Genomic DNA, 19,398 nt, shown 5'->3' on the forward strand with positions numbered 1-19,398 from the left:
TCTTACATCCCGGCAGATTCGTACACATACCTGTAGTTCAATAGAGGTGGAGATGAAGGCCCAGCATCATACTAGAGGCTCCAGTATGTACGCAATGAATGACATGCTTGACACCCCTCAACTGTCGAGACTTGTGGCGTGTATTTAACCGGTCCCTTCTGTCTTCGCTCGGCCTGCCTCTCGGCCCGTTGTGAAGTTACAAACTACCCGTACTAGAACTTCCGGTTAAGTCTACAAGACTAGAAGTCACTACGAATAGATGAGTTGCGCACTAGGTAGATGCTGAGCTTCAAGTACGTTCGGTGTGATGTGACACTATCATGATCGCCTGACAATAGGGTTTCGCGTGGCTGTTACAGAGTCTGTACGTTTTGATTGATTGGCAGTGATGAGCTGCTAAGGACAGCTTTAGGCCGGGAGACAATCTCGGACATAAATCGTGCGCGAGGCTTGCAGAAGCTGACTTTTCTGCATAACAAGAATCTTGTAGACATACGTACCGCTTGGTCCTGATACACAATGTCTCGGGCTTCTGGGCTGCATTGGTAATCTCTTATGGAGGCGGCACGCATGTTGGCATGTCCCTGCTGAGTTGTTTTCCCCGAGTCGCGTAGAACAACGACTGCGTCGCACCACGAACGGTTGTGTTCCTGGTTCCTGGATTGCAGCCTTGGTTCCTAAGTTGCAGTTGTACGAGTGGTTGTACACGATAATCGCACACCGCAATAGGTAACATGCCGTGGTTGTTCAGTCGTGAAATGAGAGTGTTGGTTTGTTGGGTTGTAATTAGAGTTGTGTGGATCCCCAGCATACCTGTTCGATTAGCGGTGATCGGGTCATCCTCCCGAGAAGAATCGGCAAAGTGGGCATGGGATGAAACAGCCATCACCTTCCCACTTGAATAGGTCATACTAACCCATTCGCATGCTTGCCAGCTTCGTGTTTTACTGATTTTTGGCCTTCAAGCAGATTGATCCGCAATCGTTTATTGCCGGATTTAGCCTATGGAGGATCCACTGCTTGGCATACGGGGAAGGTTTCGGCATGTGAGATTTTGGTCGACGTCCGGTTATAACTAACGATACTAGAACTTGTTTAATACAGAGAATTTCGGGCCTGTAGACATCACATCATGTTCTCACTCGTCAACCAGACGCTGTCACGCTTCGTATCACGGTTGAATTAATTTTCACGTTGATCAGATTCTAGATAGTCTAATAAGGTTTCCACGGGCGATCATACACAGTCTAGGTAGCACGCAATAATCAGCTAACCAATACGCGTTTCTTGCGACGGACGCACTACTACGCCGGCGTCTGGAAACTGCCTTTTACTGCCAAATCTGCGTCTAACCAAAACAGCATCTTCCAGTTTTTAGAACATCCCCAAGGCGTAATGGATCTCGCAAAGCAACGGAGAAACATGTCACGCGTAAGACATACTAGATACGCTAACAATGCAGGAAAATGGCGACCACCTCTGGGGGCACTGCAAGCGCACCATTAGAGAGCCTGTGATTTGGTGTATCGTTGTTCGTCGACTTAGACACCTTTGTTCAACGCGGTTCGCTTTTGGTGATGCAAGCCTGCGGCACGCAACCTCAGGCGGCAAGGCGGTTTCGCCTGGGGCGGTGCAAGCGCTCAGCGACCCACGATATAGTCATCTGAAGGGCCTGAAAATTACGGCACAGTATTTACACTCAGAAAGAAACACAGCCCCACAGGGCAAAAGGCGAGCGAGGCTTTGTTTCAAGGTGTCCATTATGTTTATATTGTTCAATTATGCTGCATGGTTGCACATAATCCTTCCCAACCGAACAATCGCACGAAACATACACACGCAATACGAACCCAGAAGTACCCGTTATTTGTCATTGACCATACAAACATAACATCAACATCTCTCCAAACCATACAAACACGCATCATGGCTCCCTTCGCCGAACTCACAAGCCTTCACAAACGCTCCTCATCCTGCTCCTACTACGATGCAACATGCAATATGGATCGCACCCCCGTCATAGTCATATTACTCATCACCGGCATCATTGCTAGCCTGCTCATCAGCTGCTTCTATGTGCGCTCCCGTAGGTGGAGGGCTGCGAAGGAAAGAGAAAATAGGAGGAGGCTAGAACAGATCAAGATGACTGGCTCGTCATGGCCGTCGTACGAGGCGCCACCCCCATATATGCCCAGAGTTCCGGAGAGGGTTGCGAAGGGGAGAGGGGAAAGGATATGAGGCCGTATATACAATGGATGTTTCATATCCCCGCGTTTATAGATATCTGTTGCACCTCGAACCCCTCAATTTATTTGAACTATCAACCAAACGTATTCAAGTTATCTACTAGATCAAGAACGCCACAACGCAGCTGCGAATTCAACACGCCATCTAATTGTCGGTTTTCCATAACCCTCCTTCACCCTTACAAAGCTACTCCTCAAGCACCCTGAAGCCCCAACCCCACTCCATCACCATTGCCCATAGCTCCATCATCTCGAGGCATATCCCGCCCTCTTCCCATCTCCCTGATCCTACGTCCCTCCATCAGACCTCTAAGCCCACGCTTCTGCAGCCCTACCACTGCACTCATCTCTCCGTTCCAGGTTTCCCTCTCTTCAATACCACTTCCATCTCCAAGCCCACTATCAGATGCGGAAGCAGATGTCGACTCCGACACTGCAGAGCTAACTTCGTCATCGTAGTGTCTTTCTACCTCAGTGTTGATGCGCAGCGCGCGCAATCCGGCGTCGAGGCTGCGTTCCACATCGGCAATAGTGGTGTTGTCGCTCGTAGCACCTAGTATTGCATCCAACTCGCCGTTTGAGGCCCCATTCGAGGACGAGACGCCATTCACACCTAGGAATGCAACACCTGAGCCACCACCGGCTGCCATGGCGGCGGCGTTGAAGATGGCGGCTGTATTCCTGTTGTCGAGAAGGACGTGCAGTCGTTCGATGATGGCTTCGAGGAGGCCATCGATGTGGTATGGTCTGGCGAGTTGGAGAAGAGAGCAGAGTATCTGTGGAGTGCAGAGTGATGAGTTTTGTGGTGGGAGGGAGGACGTATAGAGATAGTGTATGAGTGCTTGGAGTGTGAGGTGTGTGTGCGGAAGATACAAAATCCTGGGTCTTTGCGACGGTGATTGTGTAGAGGGATCGGGTGGACTTAGTGAAGAGTAGGAGTTAGAGGAGGTTGCTGTAGCCTCGAATGGTGCAAAGGTGTTCGCTGTCAACGTCGTTGCCGCTGAATAGGTCGTCCGTATGGAGGGTGTAATAGTGATGCTTGAGTTTCGAGATGGGTGCACGCCGGTCATGGGTCGTAATGTTGCCGTATCTGCGTTCTCCTTTTCTTCGCTTTGCACGCTCTCACGGAGCATCTGGTTGAAGTATGGGCCCCATCGGCGCGCGATGAGATGCGAATTGACGGGAATACGTTCGCCGTGTATCGCGAGGAAGTCCATGTCCGCCAACTCTCTCATGCCTAGCACCATTTGGCCCAGCTCTGTCGCTGCTGGGGACAAGGAGCGCCCTCCTGCGAGTAGGTCGAGGCGATCGTTAAGTGGCGGTGCACTGACGGACCTGAATCCGGAACTCGGCGTGACTTTTCGAGGGTTGTCGTAGAGCCCGAAAGCTTCAAGTTCGACAACGCAAATGTTCGAGAAGTTGATTCGCCGATGATTGTAATCTTCCACAAGACTGCGCTTTCGGTTGCCCAAAATCACGAAACTATTTCTGCGGTTCCATAGTACGCCTCTGTTCCAGCTTCCTTGACTAAAAATATTGCCTCCTGCCTCTATTCGTCCCCAGCTCAGTGTTCGTAGGTCGAGTGCCCAAAGTGCGTATTCCTGTTTTGAAGAAGTCAAGAACGTGCCACTCACAACGAAGTGATTGTTAATGACACCCCCATTAGGAAAGCGAAGACCTGGCGGTGAAAAGTTGCCTTGCATCGGCTTCTCTGTAAGCGTTCCGTCGGGGAGTCTTACTTGGAGCTCGAGCTTGACGTCCAAAAAATTGTAGTTGGAATATATAAGCATTGATGATTCGCCCTTTGGGTTTGAGTTTTGCTCGTTAGGACTCCCTGGCTCGCTGCTCTGGCGAGTTCCAGCACCTATCTTGTTGGGCTCTATGCTAGTTAACGGCGCAACCACACTTCGATAGGCTCCACAGCTCCTTCCGAGTGTACTCGTAGCTGTCCATTTCAAGCTCCTCAAGTTGAAAACGCTGGTCTGTTCGATGTAGTGGTTTGAGCTATCCTGGCCACCAACGACCACCATTTCTGCACCGCCCTCACCGTCTAGCTGAACTCCGAGCGATCCCTGGTTTGGAATTGTTGAAGACGGGTTATGTCTGATAGCTGTTACTGCAGCTGCGGTAGAGGTGAACACAGCAAATGACGGTAGTATTGTTGCGCAATGAGCATATCGGCCCTGGGGCGCGTCATTCGTAGGAACATGCATCCACGTTCGCGTTGCCGCATCGTATATATGGATATCAGACATGACTACCACTTCTGGCTGCGCATCCACTGGTGCGCCCTGTAACATCGCTGTTGATTGGTTTGCTGGTGCACTTGCAGGTGACATACCACCATAGCAGACAAGTTTCGTGTCGCCGAGTGCACATACACTGTGAAAATACCGTGCCGGCGGTACGTCGCCTTTCGCATCGACTTTTGTCCAGTGTCGCTTAACAAGATCGAGTTCGTACAAATCCGAAGTAAGCTGGGGTCTCGTGCGCGAGAGTCTTCTTCCACCAAAAACATAAAGCTTGTCGCCTAATATCGTGGTGGTAGCACCCACCAGCGGATGGGGTTCACGGCCAGTTGTTTGATGCACATTGCAAACTAATCCCGACAATCCTGATGTTGAGCTGGTGGGAGTCGCCAATCCTGCGGTCATTGCAGGTGGTGGAGAAACGCCCGGGCCTGATGTTCGAGTAGAAGATGCCAACGGCCGTTCCTCAAATCCATTGTCTTGAGCATCTTGTCGATATAAGCTAGTTTGGCTACTATTGCGACTTGATATGTGATTTACGCTACCGCTTCGATATGTGTCCGGATATAGTTGCGACGGTGAGGGTGCTGACGTCTGCGAGTCAATGGTGTTGGTCCGGCTATTGCTTGGCGTCTGGCGGGCCATTTTGGCAGGATTCAGGGAGGTGATTGAAGAGGTTGAAGTCCTAGGCCTCTCAAGGTCAAATGAGGATTCGACAGGTGACACGGAAACTTTCTGAACGATAAAACCCAATCACGTATCACGATCCCAACATGCCTGGACCTTACGCTAGCCAATAACGATAAGAGCGTGCTTTGACTTTGTTCAATAAATCGAATGTTATGGAGGCAAGGTATAGGATTGGCCAAGATAATATGCCGAATATGCCCCGTAACAAGAGCGAGAGAGCAAGCTTGCAGACTCGTGGGAGTTTCGTTGCTATGTCGATCGTTTCTGCTCGCTCCAACGCTTTCGGCGTTTTCCAGAAGGATGAAACGTCGCCCAAAGGAGTAGCACTTGGATAAACGATAGCACCCTATTCCAGTGACAACGTCAGTATAATATCGGATTGAGCATGACAAACTATACGTCGACAAGGATTGCAAGGGAATATTCGAGTGAACAGTCTCTTAGTTTTCAACTACCTCAAATAGTACCAATTGCAACAAATCTCTATTGCAGGCCGCAGCTCGAGGTCACGTCCACGAATAGAGGCCGTTGACGAGCAAAACGATTCCTGCAACAGCCAAGATGTACCATAGTTCATAACTAGCTGGAAGTACCAAGAGAAGCAAGGTCAAAAACCTGAAGAGAGGTGCAGAGAGGATATTGGGACCAGCACCAGAGCAAGGAAGGATTTGGCGATGCTGTCGATAAAAAAGAATTTCGTGTCTTACTTTAAAACTAGACGCGCAGTCGGCAGGGAAGAGGCGACCAGGAGGACAGTAGTCGCGTGCAGAGAGGACGAGTGCGGCCGAACATGTGGTGGACTGGCGCGCAAACTGTGAAGTGGCCGAGCTTGGAAGCCAGTCCAGATACGGCTCGGCTAGGGAGCTTGGTGCTTCGTGGGATTGTTGCAAGAGCAAGGAGTGACTGGTTGTACAATAGAGATGGGTGCGAGTATGGAAAGTTCGCTCAAACGACAGCGAGCAGCATATGTGACAAATATACCATGAGGCCTCGTGGTTGGCGACGACGCGGGGGCACGCGGTGTGTAATCAAGGCAACGGCAAGTTAGCCGCTGTCACTGCTTTTCCTCTAGAAGGAAAAAAGGAGTCAAATGGGGCACAAGGACAACAGCAACCGTGTTAAGGAACGGCTTACAGGGGTAGACGGCTTCACCACTTCTCATAGCGTATCTATTGGACGGGGCGCGTTTGTGCGGTGGACAGCTTAACTCCCGCACGGGCCCAGCTGTCGCGTTGTTCGTCCAGAGACCTTTTAGACTGCACTGTGGCCGGCATTTTTGGGCACAGAAGACAGGACATGTTAATCAACTATAGACTCAAGTAAAGTGCACTTTTGTAGATCATTCAGGTTTTCATTAAGCAGGTCAATTCAGCCCTACGGAGCGAGTAAAAGGAACATGTCTGGAATCGTCCCACTCCACTGCAATCTGGCAGCCAGCAGGGATGCGTCGACGACCACCTCACCACATCAACCCCTTGTGTATTTTCCTTATGCGGCTGTCGTCTTCTCCTTAGGTAGAGGAGTAAATCGGAGGTATGGCTTGACAATTCTGAATTCGGGGAAAAGCGTCTTAGCCTCCTCGTTCTTCACGCCTGGATGGACGATGACGTCGTCACCAGGTACCCAGTTGATGGGTGTGGTAATTCTGTGCTTGTCACCGGTCTGGAGGGAGTCGAGCACGCGCAGCACCTCGGCGGTGTTGCGACCGGTCGACGCCGGGTAGGACAGGATGAGGCGGATCGTCTTCTTAGGATCGATGATGAAGACAGAACGGATGGTGAAGGCAATGCCCTTGGAATCGACGTTGGTGGCGTCTTGTTGATCGATCCTGAAAGCCAAGGTTAGAATTATCACCCTTCGGAGACTGGGCAAGATTCTCTACTCACATGTCATACGCCAACGCGACCTTCCTCTCCTTGTCGCCAATAATGGGGAATTTAAGGGTGCTGCCTGAGATCTCATTGATGTCCTTGATCCAGCCATCGTGGCTGTCAATAGTGTTCGCCGAGAGACCGATAAGCTTCGCGCCGCGCCTGGTGAACTCGGGCTCAAGCTTCGCAAAGGCGCCGAGCTCGGTGGTGCACACAGGAGTGTAGTCCTCGGGGTGAGAGAAGAGGATGACCCATTTGTCGCCAATGAACTCTTCTCGCAGTAAGCACACGAAAAATCAGGCTTAGAAAGCGCCAGAGCTTACCATGAAAGTCGATAGGTCCTTGAGTAGTCTCAGCCTTGAAGTTGGGGGCAGTGCTGCCCAAACGGAGAGGCTCAGAGCGTTCGGTCATTGTAATATCTGCTACACCTTGTCAGTTCCGCTGTGCAAACAGGACAAACATGAGGGGTAGTGGGGTACAAGGGGCGAATGTTGAATATCGCGTATCTTGCTACCCTTGCAGCAGGAATGTACCTACATGAGTCTTTTAACGGGTGTCTGTGACGGGTATCTTAAAACAAGAGTTGTATGGGAAAGGGAGTACGCGTTGTAGGAGGGGCAAGACGGCGCCTCTCTTCTTAAGTATCGACAACCTACGACAATGCCAACGACTGGTTCCAGCTAGCGCATATTGCGCAATTCTCACCTCAAAACTTTTCTGCCACACTGGATCCCATGCCCACGTGGGCCAGGCCAATCCGCATCTACGTTTGCGGGGCGGTATCGGAGTACCCGCCCGCCCAGCGTAGTCGCAAGTGGAAACCAGAAAGAGGCGAGGGGCAATGACGATGCATTTACCGTGTCTCTTGAAGAGCAGTTGACTAAGAGCGACAGTAAGTTCTCAAGTCTGACTCTTCTTATAGATATGTCAGGTGGCTATACGGCGAATTCTCCGATGTCAGAGTTAATGTAGAAATCTTGTGTCCATATGTTCTAATCGCCCAGGTAAAATCTATCGCTACCTCTGTGTGGAAATTTCAAATTTGTGTGCTGACGCCATCTCACCTCGTATGTCGCGACGCCATGGTCCTCCCCATAAGATTTCGTATGACACTACCACGCTGACATATTTCCACGAACGCGAACCCAGATATGTTGCATAATCAGAACTTCGTACACTTTATATGGCAGACGATTGTTAATCATTATTCGAAGTCATTAGTGCGTCAATCATTTGGCAAAAAGCAAAGGCTTGAAACCTGACCACCGTAGGGCTTTCCAACAACACTGGAAATACATTTCTTAGTGCCCACATAGGGACCCCGCGTTAAATCTGGGGTATTCCGCTCTTAACACAAATTAGGCAAAACGCTTTGATAACGCGATAGGGGCGACACGGTGCCACAAGAACATGTAAGTCTACTTATTGGCTAAACAGCCGATTGGAATTACAGCAGATACGCCTGTATAAGAATCAAGTAATATGGCATAATATTTGATGCTTATCTTGGGTTCATGCTTATGTGGAGGACGCTCTTGTCAGCTTGATCACCGATGATAACGGCTGAAAACTGCCAGTGTGCTAAGGCTGGTGAAGGTCTATACCTAGATAGGTAAAGCCATGCTTAGATAGGTATGATAGATTATACGTGTTATAAGGATCATGTGTTCATAGGGCTAGGCATATTTTTGCAGCTGCATGAATGCTTATTTTTACTCGAAATGGGCGGTGGTGGGCATTTTGAAGCATAAGCTGAGATAATTCTTATATCAGGCCGATTCTTATGCCGGGGTATCTTCTGTAGTCGGTTGGCTTAGAGACTTACTATGTATGACACTTGTTTTTGCTCTCTTGCATTACAGTGATCCGCATCCTTTATAGACTCACTGTAACTTGTTCGCATGACGTAGACAGACACGAGAACTCTCCCCATTACAGAAAGCAGTTACAGAAAGCGATTACCGAGGTGGTGGGCTCGGCAGATCGACCAAACAACATCACCCCTGTTTCCAAAGAGAGAAGCGCGGCGGCTCTTTATCGTGCCATTCGCTATTTCCCAGTTATTCCCGGCGGGAAACCTTGCTCCACAAACGCCCCGGATTACGATCTAAAATTTCCTCGACGCTCGACCTCTATTTGTTCGCTTGCCTAGTAATCGGCTTGGCTGTGAATCATTCCCGTAGTACTAAAGCTAGTCTGCGAAGTCTGGATTTCTCACATCATGACCGTTGCTGATCACCTCTCCTTCACATCATCCATTGTTAGAGGCTTTCAGCCTTGTCGCCAGCACCTTTGTTGAGAGGAAACTTGTCGCCACAGTTTTCATGGCAGCATGGCAGAGGTCGACTTCCCCAACACCTCAGAACCTGGAGTTGTGCGCGCTACAAACACCTCGGGGATAAAGACGTTCCCGGCTATACCAATGGTGTGCTCTGGCGAGGCAACCCCCAATTCCTACAATGACGACCTTGCGAAGGACAAGTTCAGCGAAAAGGGACAGGATGGTAGCGAACATGGGTCACAAGACTGTACAGAGAGGGAAGAGATTGTATGGCATTACCTGACATTCGAACATGTCCTCCCACATCCTACCACGATACACCCAACGATGCCGAATCAGGAGTGTCCTCCAGAACCTCCAAATCTTGTCAAGTTCACGAACCCATTTGACTGGCCCCAAAAGAGAAAGAACTGGACAATATGGGTCTCATGCGTTATCACGTCTCTCACTGCGTATTCGGCAGGATCGTATAGTCCAGGTGTAGGGCAGATGACCAGAGAGTGGAACATTAGTAACATCGCTGCGTTAGTCGGAATTACTATGTTTACATGTGGTATGACTATAGATTGCTACTTTTCTCCAGGCGCTAATGGTATATTCAGGCTTTGCGATTGCTCCGATGGTTCTTGCCCCCCTCTCAGAAATTAACGGTCGTCGTCCTCTCTTCATCGCCTCGGGAATCCTGTTTGTCATATGCCAACTTTGTACTGGTCTCACGCAGTCCTACGCCGGGATGCTTGTCGTACGCTTCTGGGCCGGCGTGGGCGGTTCCACCTTCTCCACCTTGGTCGGGGGTGTAGTCGCAGACATATACCATGCCGAAGAACGCAACAAGCCAATGACCCTCTTCTCGGGCGCTGCTTTGTTTGGTACGGGCTGTGGCCCGATGATCAGCGGCTTCGTTGCGCAGAATGTATCATGGCGTTGGATATTTTATATCCAGGCGATAAGTTGCGCCTCTATGGTTGCGCTCATTTGCGTCATTTTCAAGGAGACACGAGGATCGGTCCTCCTCTCCAGGAAAGCACGCGCACTAAACGCATGGTATGAAGCGCGTGAAGCGGCAGGATATTATGGTTTCAACTTGCCAGATGCGAATAACCCCAGTGTCCATGTTTCGCAGCGAATACGCTGGAAGGTCAAATCAGACGAAGAGCGCACTTCCATTGGCAGAATGATCGGAATTTCAGTCTATCGGCCTTTTCATCTCCTCCTCACAGAACCTGTGGTCTTTTGGTTCTCGATGTGGGTCAGTTTCTCTTGGGCCATTCTCTATTTGACACTTGCAGCCATTCCTCTTGTTTTCCAAGCCAACCACGGTTTCTCCTTACAACAATCGAACGCTGTCTTTGCTGCTATATGCATAAGTAGCTTACTAACAACCGTGTTGTCTATCTTCCAAGAGAAGGTGGCGAAGAAGCACGGGAAATTGACAAGCACTCCCGAGAGCAGACTCTATTTTTCGTGTGTCGAAAGTGCTTGTCTTCCCATCGGCTTGTTTATGTTTGGGTGGACGAGTTCCTCTAGCATCCACTGGATTGTACCAGCCATCGCTATTGGGATCGCCACTACAGGAATCTTTGTGATTTATCTATCCACGTTCAATTATCTGGCCGATACATACCATAGATATGCCAGTTCAGCGTTGGCTGCTCAGTCTTTCTGCAGAAACATATTGGGTGAGCCTACTCTCCCTCGTAGCCAAACTTACCTTAATACTGATCAATACTAGGCGGCATATTTCCACTCATAACAACACAAATGTATAACAATCTTGGATATGGCCCTGCGAGCAGCCTTCTTGGTGGTATTGGTACGCTCCTAACCATTGTACCTTGGATATTGGTTTTCTACGGCCCTAGAATTAGGGCTCGGAGTAAGTTTGCGAGTGAGATCATGGACATAAGAAGCTAGAGGAGAAGTTCATATGATGGAATAATGTCAGTGAATTTGGATACCCATAGAACTGTTTAGATCAGATAGAGATGATACACTCATATTCCTGTGAGAGCTTTGACTTGATATGCATCGTTAAAATCAGGCTTTGACTTTTGTTACGTTGCAGATTCTTAGAGTTCCACATAGGCAGATCTATAATTAAATGCTACGAGCTAAATTCTCAGCTCAACATGACGAGGTCGAGATGCTGAAACCCTAAAGCGGTAAAACCCTAGTAGTAGCGTATTCAAATGCAGACTTGAACGATTGGATGTCAACGAGTAACTGTGTCACTCCAAATTGACATCAAGCTGACTTGGCCGACTATACCTGAGTTTCCACGGAACCGCCGATTTCCGTCCTCTACCACAACTGCTAATCTCGATGTTTGCGCGACATGCGAAAGTTGAGTCTATCAATGTGTCGGGAGCAGATCATCCTCATTTTTCATTGCTACAGCACTAAGATCTGCATTTCGCACGCGATTCTGCATGTGTGCTGGCCCGATTAAGGCGTTCAGGGACAATACGAGGAACCGGCCGATTTTAACCAAAAGATCGCTGAATCATGCGTCTAGGCTACCCTGGATATTGCTTCGTAAAAATCTGATCAATACAATATTCGTTTGATCTTTGAGAAAGAGCTGTGGCAGTCAGTCATTCACCCCAGCAAGAAGTTGTCTCTATATGCAGACGATGTCATCTCATCGGCATCTTTTGACTCTCGTGCCGAATTTGGGTCACGAATTGTCGCTTGTCGCAATGCACTTGCTAAGAGCAAAGTCAAATACAGGTGCGTGCGCAGAGAAGCCTACTCGCTGGCTGGACTCTACGATGTGGGATGACGCTGTGAGCGAACGTGCATGCAACGTCGTATTTACAATTCAAGCTGAACATCATGATCCACCGGGAGAAGCGATACCTCCACAACAGCCCACCGCATTCGACACGCCTCCACGAACGTACGCCGAAATGACCACATGTTCTCAATAAACTTTACAGGCAATCTAAACTTGATACGACAACAACTATCACTTTGTCGGTCGTGGACGTCCTGATCTCCAGTCCTTTCCTGCGACCTCTGGTGTTGTGAGGCGCAGTACGGGTCATCATCCTCGGGACATTTTTACCAACCTAGAGAGTATTCTGGAAACTTTTCTGATTAGGAGAGTCCATATATGCAGTATTGACATGTCATTCTAACGCACTACTTAACACGATGTAACGACAGGTTTCGTGTTCAGGTAGAACCTGTGCTGGCAACATCGTGACATTCGGATGTCGAATGCGATGGTTATGCTGTGGGGAGACAGCACTTAATGCCGTTCATGTAGAAACCTGTGAACTCGATCCCTTGTTTCGACGTAGCGATACGCCTACCAAGCACTTTTGGGCGCTGAGGCAAGGTCGTTGTTCAGGAATCCAGCTTCGACGTGAGGTGGTTTGGAGTAAGACGAGATACGAATACTTATCAGTTGAGAGATTAAGCATCACAAGCAAAGGCCGAGTCGCGAGCAAGACAAGACGACCCGGCGCCGGTTTTGGTATGAAAATACTCTGTTGCTAATAGAGTTGCTTGAGATCAGCTCCTTGTGCCCTCCCCACGATGTCACCAGTCTTTATCTATCATACTGCAACGCCCGCCTGTTTCATGCCTTTTCTTATTACAACCAAGGTGCACGCAAAAGCGCTGGGCCAAGTAGAAATCAACGACGCTGATGCTTAATAAATACGGAGTACGGTTTCACAGTTAGCTTAAACTCGTACTGAGTTTTGTTTCTTTGCCATTGCGGATTGGTGCGATTAAGGATTTTGCCAAGGCGTGCAGAAACATATGAGACGCACCCGGAACAACACAATCTACTTTTGCTCTCATAAAACCTCAACCCTTGAAGGATTCTGTTAGATACTGAGTCGTGCGTGACATTCGCATCTCCTCATATTCTATTGTAAGTTTGGCACAGACAAGAGATACTCTACGTGATACCTATATTTATAAATTTTGGAAGGGAAAGGTATTATTAGCAGACGGCCCGAGGTCTTGTTGGTTAGCCGGTCCTCTTTTCCGGGTTATTTTGAAGCTTGCTGCGCCTTCGTCTGAGTGGGAGAATTCTCGCACCGTTCTGGAAACTCCCGAGCGTGAACAAGCATACGATACGAGAAAGCGCTGTAGCGATAAGAGGCCAAGCATCACGGAGTTTGCTGAGTGGGTGCTGCCTTGACGACAACACCAATTTCTCATCGGCGGGGCTCCTCTGCGATCCGGGCGTCCCGACAGTCCGTGCACTAGAACTGAACTGGAGCTGATCTGGACCCAGCACGTTTTTGTGGCTTTGAACACAGGGCTGTAAAAGGAACCAACGTGGGTTAGGCTATTGATTGTTAGCTTCGACCGCATAAATGGGCGGCCGTGGGCGCAGCGGAGATCTTCCCTGTGGTGCATTGTGGATAGGAGCAGTTTAGCGGGAATTGGCAGTTACAAAGTACATATGGTAGGTGGCACCAGTTTGCTCAAGATGTCATCTGAGATCTTCAGTCGTGCCCTGTCTGTGTGTTTGAACCTACTATTGCTCTTCAATCTGGCAACCTCGTGTTCCTGTGTCATTGTGGTGGCCTTAAAAGTCAGCTTTGGATTTTAGCTCTAGCACTGAATTGCAGCACGTGCGATTCTTTAAAAGAATATAGCTGCCTGTTATCAGTTTTCAAGGCACCAGCACTCAGGTGAGCTTCCCTTCCCAAATTTTGTCGGTGGGGTTTGACATTGACGTCCCGAACAGCTTACGCTTCGTCCTTCCCCCTTGAATCGAACCACCGCGACAGTGCACCCAACAACTCCTCTTGACAAAAGTATATAATACCGCATCACCAATTTCAAAATCGCAACTGGAAACACCCTCCTATCACAATGCTTCTCATATCGCCAGCATCGTTGTTCATTTCCACATTCTTTCTCTCCACAGCATCAATAGCAGCGCCAACTCGCGCGCACTGCCGCTGCACAATCGTGTCCGACACAGCCCCATTGTCGCAGCACACGCCTTCATCTGCGCATTGGACACCTTCGGAGCCATTGCCAAGCCCATCTGTCCCCGATGTGTGCGGCAATCTTGGTCTTGAACTCGAAAGCTTCAGGCATTCACAACCCAGCCTGTTCGATTCTTATATTTACCCAAATGGTCACTCGAAACCAAGTCCTGCTAGCGATGCACAGCAACCGATAAGTACAACCGTCCTCCTGGATCTCGCCGCACGGTACGGATTCCAAAATACCCACCTTGAGGACGAGCAAGAGCCACGACCCACCTCTCGGCCCCACGAACGGATAGTCTGTCACTCGGAACCTGAGCCATTTTCCGCGTACCAAGACTCATTTGTCACACTCTGGGCACTACATGTCATCGTTGCGCTAGCGATTTTCGCATGCGCAGCTGAGGGTGTACACTTAGGAATGCGCTGGTACGCTGCTCTCTCCTTCTTCCATCGTTTCAATATTGACAAATGCAGGATGAATCGCCGCAACGACGCAAACCATAACCATATCTCCGAAAAGCCGAAGAGCAGACTGAGGTTAACGGGCGCCGAGAAACTGCTGTGCGCGTTTCCTCCGAGTGTGTATCCCAATTCGATGTTCAGTCCTGGTGTTGAGAAGAAGACCCAAGCCTACCTCGATTTCGTCGTTAAAGCGCCATGCGAGAAGCGCGAATTCATTGCATATGACGACGAGGAGGACGATGAGGCGAATTGGCCCGTAATGTAATTCCATTCGTATTGCATTCTCATGATCCTATATCTGTATATATTGTACACGGCTTGGTGACAGGCTTCGCGTTCTTATGAAGACATGACTTTGATGAAATGCTATACATTAGATAACACTTAATAGGTGGCATCAATCCTGTGTGTGAAATGTGTGGATGACGACTCAATCCTCGTTAGTAGGACATAGTTTGAATGTCTTCGATGCGTCCAGCCAAGGAGTGCAAATGTCAGAGAGAACCACAGCCTTCTTGCTACGAAACAACAATCTAACCGTATCCAGAAACAGGGAGGCCAAAAGGGTACAGATGCACATGCAGGATATCTTGTGACGGGTTCCGCCTCTTGTTGCGAGATTTCATCCATCAAGGGTTTCACGCATTGAGTCGGGTCCTCTATTCCTAGACGTAAAAGAAAGTCTTGTTAGTTTTACCGACATGATGTTCAAACTTCAACTCAGCGCAGTCCCCTTGGAGAGGAACGCCAGCAGTGGGGCATCAGATGTCAAAACGCCACAAGCAGTTCCTACATACTGTCAACGAAAGTAAACGTCTCGAACAGATTAAGCAGGCAGGCCATGGCTCGGGTCAAGATGAGCATCAGGCTGCGTAAATGGTGAACTGGCGAGAACACAATGTACAACCTTCTTACCTGCCCTGATAAAAGGGTATATCGCACACGGGCAAAACACAGTCGAGTCATGTCCAAGTGACACCAGGAGATTTGCTCAGAGACTCGTTCGGATTGTCGCTATGGGCTGTCTCTGTCGTTGTTGCTTAGGGCATCTCCGTGGTTGTTGCTGCAGGGGATGGAAAGAGAGTGTTGTGCCAGGATATCGAATTCATGGTAGTTGGATCTCGTAGCAGGTATTTACCATAGGTTGTTCCAGTGGGATTTCGTGGGCCGGTGTAGTCTTAGGATACTGTGGTAGATGATGGTTGTATCGCAATTGGATGTGTCGCAGAGGGTATCGTATTAAGGTGTCGTTGGAGGTTGAACTCCACATCAAACATCACCGGGATGCTGAACTAATTAAGATGGAGATGGAAGCCGTACATTGAAAAATTGAACCGACCCATAGAAGTGGTCGTACAGTGGAAGTCTAGAAGACCAGATATTTGGCCGGCTCTTGAAGTGAATCCAAGAAACTGGAAAGGTCGGAAAAAGGCGGATGGTAAACGCCGCGGATGAATAACGCCAGGACGGAGAAAAGGCCGAAGGAAGTGCGCCGAGTGTCGTATATGATTCCGAAGGTTGAATAGGCGAGACGTATGGTTCAATAGGGTGCGCAGCGCGCAACTAGATAACCGTCGAGGGTAAGAGAAACAAACGAAATAGCTGAGATATCGTAGTGGTTCGATGAATCACATAATAGTATGCCATCCTTTCTCGTTCATGATATCGATCCAAAAGGCGTCATGCCCCTCGTCGGACTGACGCCACGTCTCTTTTATAAGCTTGATCATCTGGCGAAGCGGCTTGTTGGCAAGCCTTAAAGCATACTCTTGCAAGCGCCGGATAACAAATTCCCGCGCTCGAAGGATCTCCGAGTCGTTCGCATGGACGTCAAAGAAGTCCACCGAAGAGACAAACTTGAGTTCAGATGCCGCTATGATAAGCAGGAGTGGCTGAACACAGAACGTACCAGACGACGACGGAACAGACTCAACGTGTCGAAGGATGTGCATGGCGAGCGAGTTGAGCCATAACCTGATATCGGTATCCTCATGTGGAGTCTCAAATCGAGGGACGGGGAACTGGAAGTCGGCGGCCTCAGTCCCAGCGAACTTGTCGGTGCCCAAGCGTTTGCGCAGAATAGAGGGAAATACCCGGTAGAGTTCAAGAAGCCCGGCGCAACGATACACTTCGGCGATTTTAACGAAGTGTTGCTTCGGAGTGCGCTCGTCACCTGTGTCGGCGACTGTATCGACTGATGGACACTCCACAGCTAGAAGGTCTTCTTCCAAGGACATGGCATTCTGGAAGTTTTCTTGCCTCCGTTTGAAGTCCATAGCGGAGTCCTTGTCCATCAATCGCTCTCTACGTATCAATCGCCCAACCTCAGCAAGTAGGAACTGAAACATTGGCACGATGCCGGTCCAGGGGTGTGGTACAATTTTTCCGCCTGGACACCTAGCCGCAGGTGTACTTTGTTTAGAGACCACCCGAGGTCGCAGTCCAGAAGGCGGGGAAAAGCTAGTCGCATCCTCTGTTACAAACCCCATAAGCATCTCCCAATGGATCAGGGACTCTTCAAAGAACTGCGCCTCTCGTTGGACTTCGTCGTCTTCAGATCTGCTAAGAAGCTTTGGGAGAATCAAACTCCGAGCAGTGGAGAGGTATTCTGTACCCAGGTCGCTACTATCGTGCCAGCAAGTAGTGAGACCAAGTAGCATGATGCTAAGAAACGTTTTGGTGCTGTTTCCAAGGCCACTTTGGACAAGTGGAAGCTCTTCCTGCAAAGCGTCATGGGCCTTACGCTGTAGCTCCCTACCAATGGTTGCAGTGTTAGGAAATGTGTTGGCCAAATGAGCTGCGGCCATGGACTGGATCGCATAGTTGATCGAAGGAGACTCCTTATAGACCCGGCTGATAGTGGTCCTGAAGGGGTTGAGAACAGAATCGAACGAAGAAAAAACAGCACAAACGTCTTTGAAGTAATGTTGTATGAGAAGTGATTCAACGTCATCCGGTGACGAAGGGTTCGGTGAAGGGCTTGGGAGGCGATAAAAGTCGAGAAGTAGTGAGCGTGAGAGCCTCGAGCTGGAATCTCGATTGGGGGTTCGGATAGCTAAAGCTGAGCAGGAAGATGAAGAAGAAGAAAACACATTTTGGCTGTACGAGAGGTCTCGCATGTCCATTTCATGATCTTCATAAGGCCCAGGGTCTAGGTCAAGCCCATCGAATGGATCAAAGCTGCCGTCATCATGAGGAAGGGAAATCGCATCGACAAGGCCGTCCAGCAAACTGGGGTCTATGACGTCCTCTCCAAGGAACGGATCAACGTACTGTGTGAAATCATCATCATCAGGTGAAGACTCATGAACGAAAGGGGGATCCTCCAAAGCCGGTGGAGATTGAAGTAGCGGCGTTGTTTGCCCGGGAGTGTCTCTCTCTCCAGGCGCTGTGTCCTTCTTGCTAGCGGGAAGTACAGCAGCTAAGGCTTCGATTCCGTTTGCAACACTTGGAGACAGTACAGACTCGGTGATCTTGGAGCTTATCGCAGTGGTATTTACTGTCGACCTTGGCTTGGGTGGAGAGCCGTTGAAATTCATCGGTTGGAGGACTTCATATTTGGTGGACCATTTGAGGGTCTTCTCGTAGCCGGGACAGGTGGCATTTCTCTTTTTGCACTGCAGGCAAGATGGTGCAGTTTCGTCGCATTTGAGCTTTGTTGTAGTCAGTAGGATGTCGGAACGTCCACAAAGTGGAGGCGAATAACCGGGCCTTACCCTTTTAAGCTTGCATCGACCGCACCCGTTCCTGGATTTTGTCTTCTTTGCCCTGAGGTCTCTTGCTGTAGCCTTTTCATGAGCCAATGCGGGCATGTCTATCTGCAAAGAGGGGGCGATTTCTGGAATGATCAGACAACAAAGAGGTGCGAATCGTTGGAACTTGTTACCAACGAATAATGCGGAGGCTCGCTTCTAAATGCACAGTGAGACAGCCGATAGAGACCGTCGCGTATCAGCGGACGCACTGATAGCAGCTGATAAAAAGCCTGCGTTGGTGTGGAAGTACGAATCTCGGTCATTCTATGGCGGCCTGCGTCAGGGCGAGGCTGATTGGCCAGCCACCACAATCGCCCCTGTCATTCCACAACGTCTTGATCACCGTGGGGAGGCCGTCCGCTTCGCGGAAAAGTTGGACATGACTTGCAGCTTATAACGCCGTTGATTGAGGACCATTGCGGTAACCGTCTCGAGAAGACGCGCTCTGGAATGGAAGCTGACTGCGTATCTGTATGTAGTCTTTACCCCACATTCAATCAAAAGTGGGGCTGCGATGGAATTCCGGCCTGCATCCAGCAAGCGCACTTCTCAAGCGATCCACTAGTTGCGTAGATGTATGCAATTGTTGGATACCAGAGGGTACGATAGAGCTAGGTAAGTATGCATGACCGTTCGCAACGATGTCGGACGCAGCTGTGCATAAGCCTTATCTGGTGACGAGCATGTAGTCTTCAGGAAAGCTTCACCTGAGTAGTGATAATGGAACATTCTTCGGAGGATATCGCTGATCTGGTACTGCAACAGATCAACCAGCATGCGTTATCAGAGATTGGGCAGACATAGTCACTCTTATCTCCAGCAGTCCCGATCTTGCCCGTCTGGCTAAGAATAGGTGATAATGTTGCGGTGGCAAGCG

The 19,398-nt window shown here is 49.5% G+C and overlaps 7 protein-coding genes across 7 annotated transcripts; 3 read left to right on the top strand and 4 right to left on the bottom strand.

Annotated features, from left to right (window-relative positions):
• Positions 1–1,926: 1,926 nt before the first annotated feature.
• Positions 1,927–2,238, top strand: P153DRAFT_383029 (uncharacterized protein; the record flags this gene model as incomplete). Its single annotated transcript, XM_033670198.1, has 1 exon — positions 1,927–2,238. The coding sequence occupies one exon, from the start codon at positions 1,927–1,929 to the stop codon at positions 2,236–2,238; it is 312 nt and encodes a 103-aa protein (XP_033526526.1).
• Positions 2,239–2,440: 202 nt separating this feature from the next.
• Positions 2,441–7,467, bottom strand: P153DRAFT_373941 (uncharacterized protein; the record flags this gene model as incomplete). The annotated part of the gene is made up of 6 exons (XM_033669488.1): positions 2,441–4,527; positions 4,573–4,871; positions 5,088–5,188; positions 6,731–7,013; positions 7,072–7,327; positions 7,380–7,467. 6 exons carry the CDS (start codon positions 7,465–7,467, stop codon positions 2,441–2,443), a joined length of 3,114 nt encoding a protein of 1,037 aa, XP_033526527.1.
• A 2,011-nt stretch (positions 7,468–9,478) lies between these two features.
• On the top strand, positions 9,479–11,251 carry P153DRAFT_285805 (MFS general substrate transporter; the record flags this gene model as incomplete). Its single annotated transcript, XM_033663423.1, has 3 exons — positions 9,479–9,890; positions 9,940–11,016; positions 11,070–11,251. The coding sequence occupies 3 exons, from the start codon at positions 9,479–9,481 to the stop codon at positions 11,249–11,251; spliced, it is 1,671 nt and encodes a 556-aa protein (XP_033526528.1).
• A 1,803-nt stretch (positions 11,252–13,054) lies between these two features.
• On the bottom strand, positions 13,055–13,948 carry P153DRAFT_185076 (uncharacterized protein). The gene has a single exon (XM_033662400.1). It carries the CDS (start codon positions 13,715–13,717, stop codon positions 13,268–13,270), a length of 450 nt encoding a protein of 149 aa, XP_033526529.1. The 5' UTR covers positions 13,718–13,948; the 3' UTR covers positions 13,055–13,267.
• P153DRAFT_185068 (uncharacterized protein) lies at positions 13,943–15,091 on the top strand. The gene is made up of 3 exons (XM_033662398.1): positions 13,943–13,995; positions 14,052–14,730; positions 14,779–15,091. The coding sequence occupies exons 2-3, from the start codon at positions 14,180–14,182 to the stop codon at positions 15,029–15,031; spliced, it is 804 nt and encodes a 267-aa protein (XP_033526530.1). The 5' UTR covers positions 13,943–13,995; positions 14,052–14,179; the 3' UTR covers positions 15,032–15,091.
• P153DRAFT_185074 (uncharacterized protein) lies at positions 15,091–15,488 on the bottom strand. The gene has a single exon (XM_033662399.1). It carries the CDS (start codon positions 15,394–15,396, stop codon positions 15,151–15,153), a length of 246 nt encoding a protein of 81 aa, XP_033526531.1. The 5' UTR covers positions 15,397–15,488; the 3' UTR covers positions 15,091–15,150.
• A 906-nt stretch (positions 15,489–16,394) lies between these two features.
• On the bottom strand, positions 16,395–18,578 carry P153DRAFT_285219 (uncharacterized protein; the record flags this gene model as incomplete). Its single annotated transcript, XM_033663385.1, has 2 exons — positions 16,395–18,419; positions 18,483–18,578. 2 exons carry the CDS (start codon positions 18,576–18,578, stop codon positions 16,395–16,397), a joined length of 2,121 nt encoding a protein of 706 aa, XP_033526532.1.
• Between the last annotated feature and the right edge of the window lie 820 nt (positions 18,579–19,398).

The sequence above is a fragment of the Dothidotthia symphoricarpi genome (assembly GCF_010015815.1).
Source record: "Dothidotthia symphoricarpi CBS 119687 unplaced genomic scaffold P153scaffold_5, whole genome shotgun sequence".
Lineage (NCBI taxonomy): Eukaryota > Fungi > Ascomycota > Dothideomycetes > Pleosporales > Dothidotthiaceae > Dothidotthia > Dothidotthia symphoricarpi.

Bases quoted from the DNA above. Each gene is read 5' to 3' on its own strand.
- P153DRAFT_185074 (XM_033662399.1), bottom strand. From the start codon at position 15,396: ATGGATGAAATCTCGCAACAAGAGGCGGAACCCGTCACAAGATATCCT.
- P153DRAFT_185076 (XM_033662400.1), bottom strand. From the start codon at position 13,717: ATGCACCACAGGGAAGATCTCCGCTGCGCCCACGGCCGCCCATTTATG.
- P153DRAFT_185068 (XM_033662398.1), top strand. From the start codon at position 14,180: ATGCTTCTCATATCGCCAGCATCGTTGTTCATTTCCACATTCTTTCTC. The intron at 14,731-14,778 runs GTACGCTGCTCT...TGACAAATGCAG, and splicing joins GTACACTTAGGAATGCGCTG to GATGAATCGCCGCAACGACG.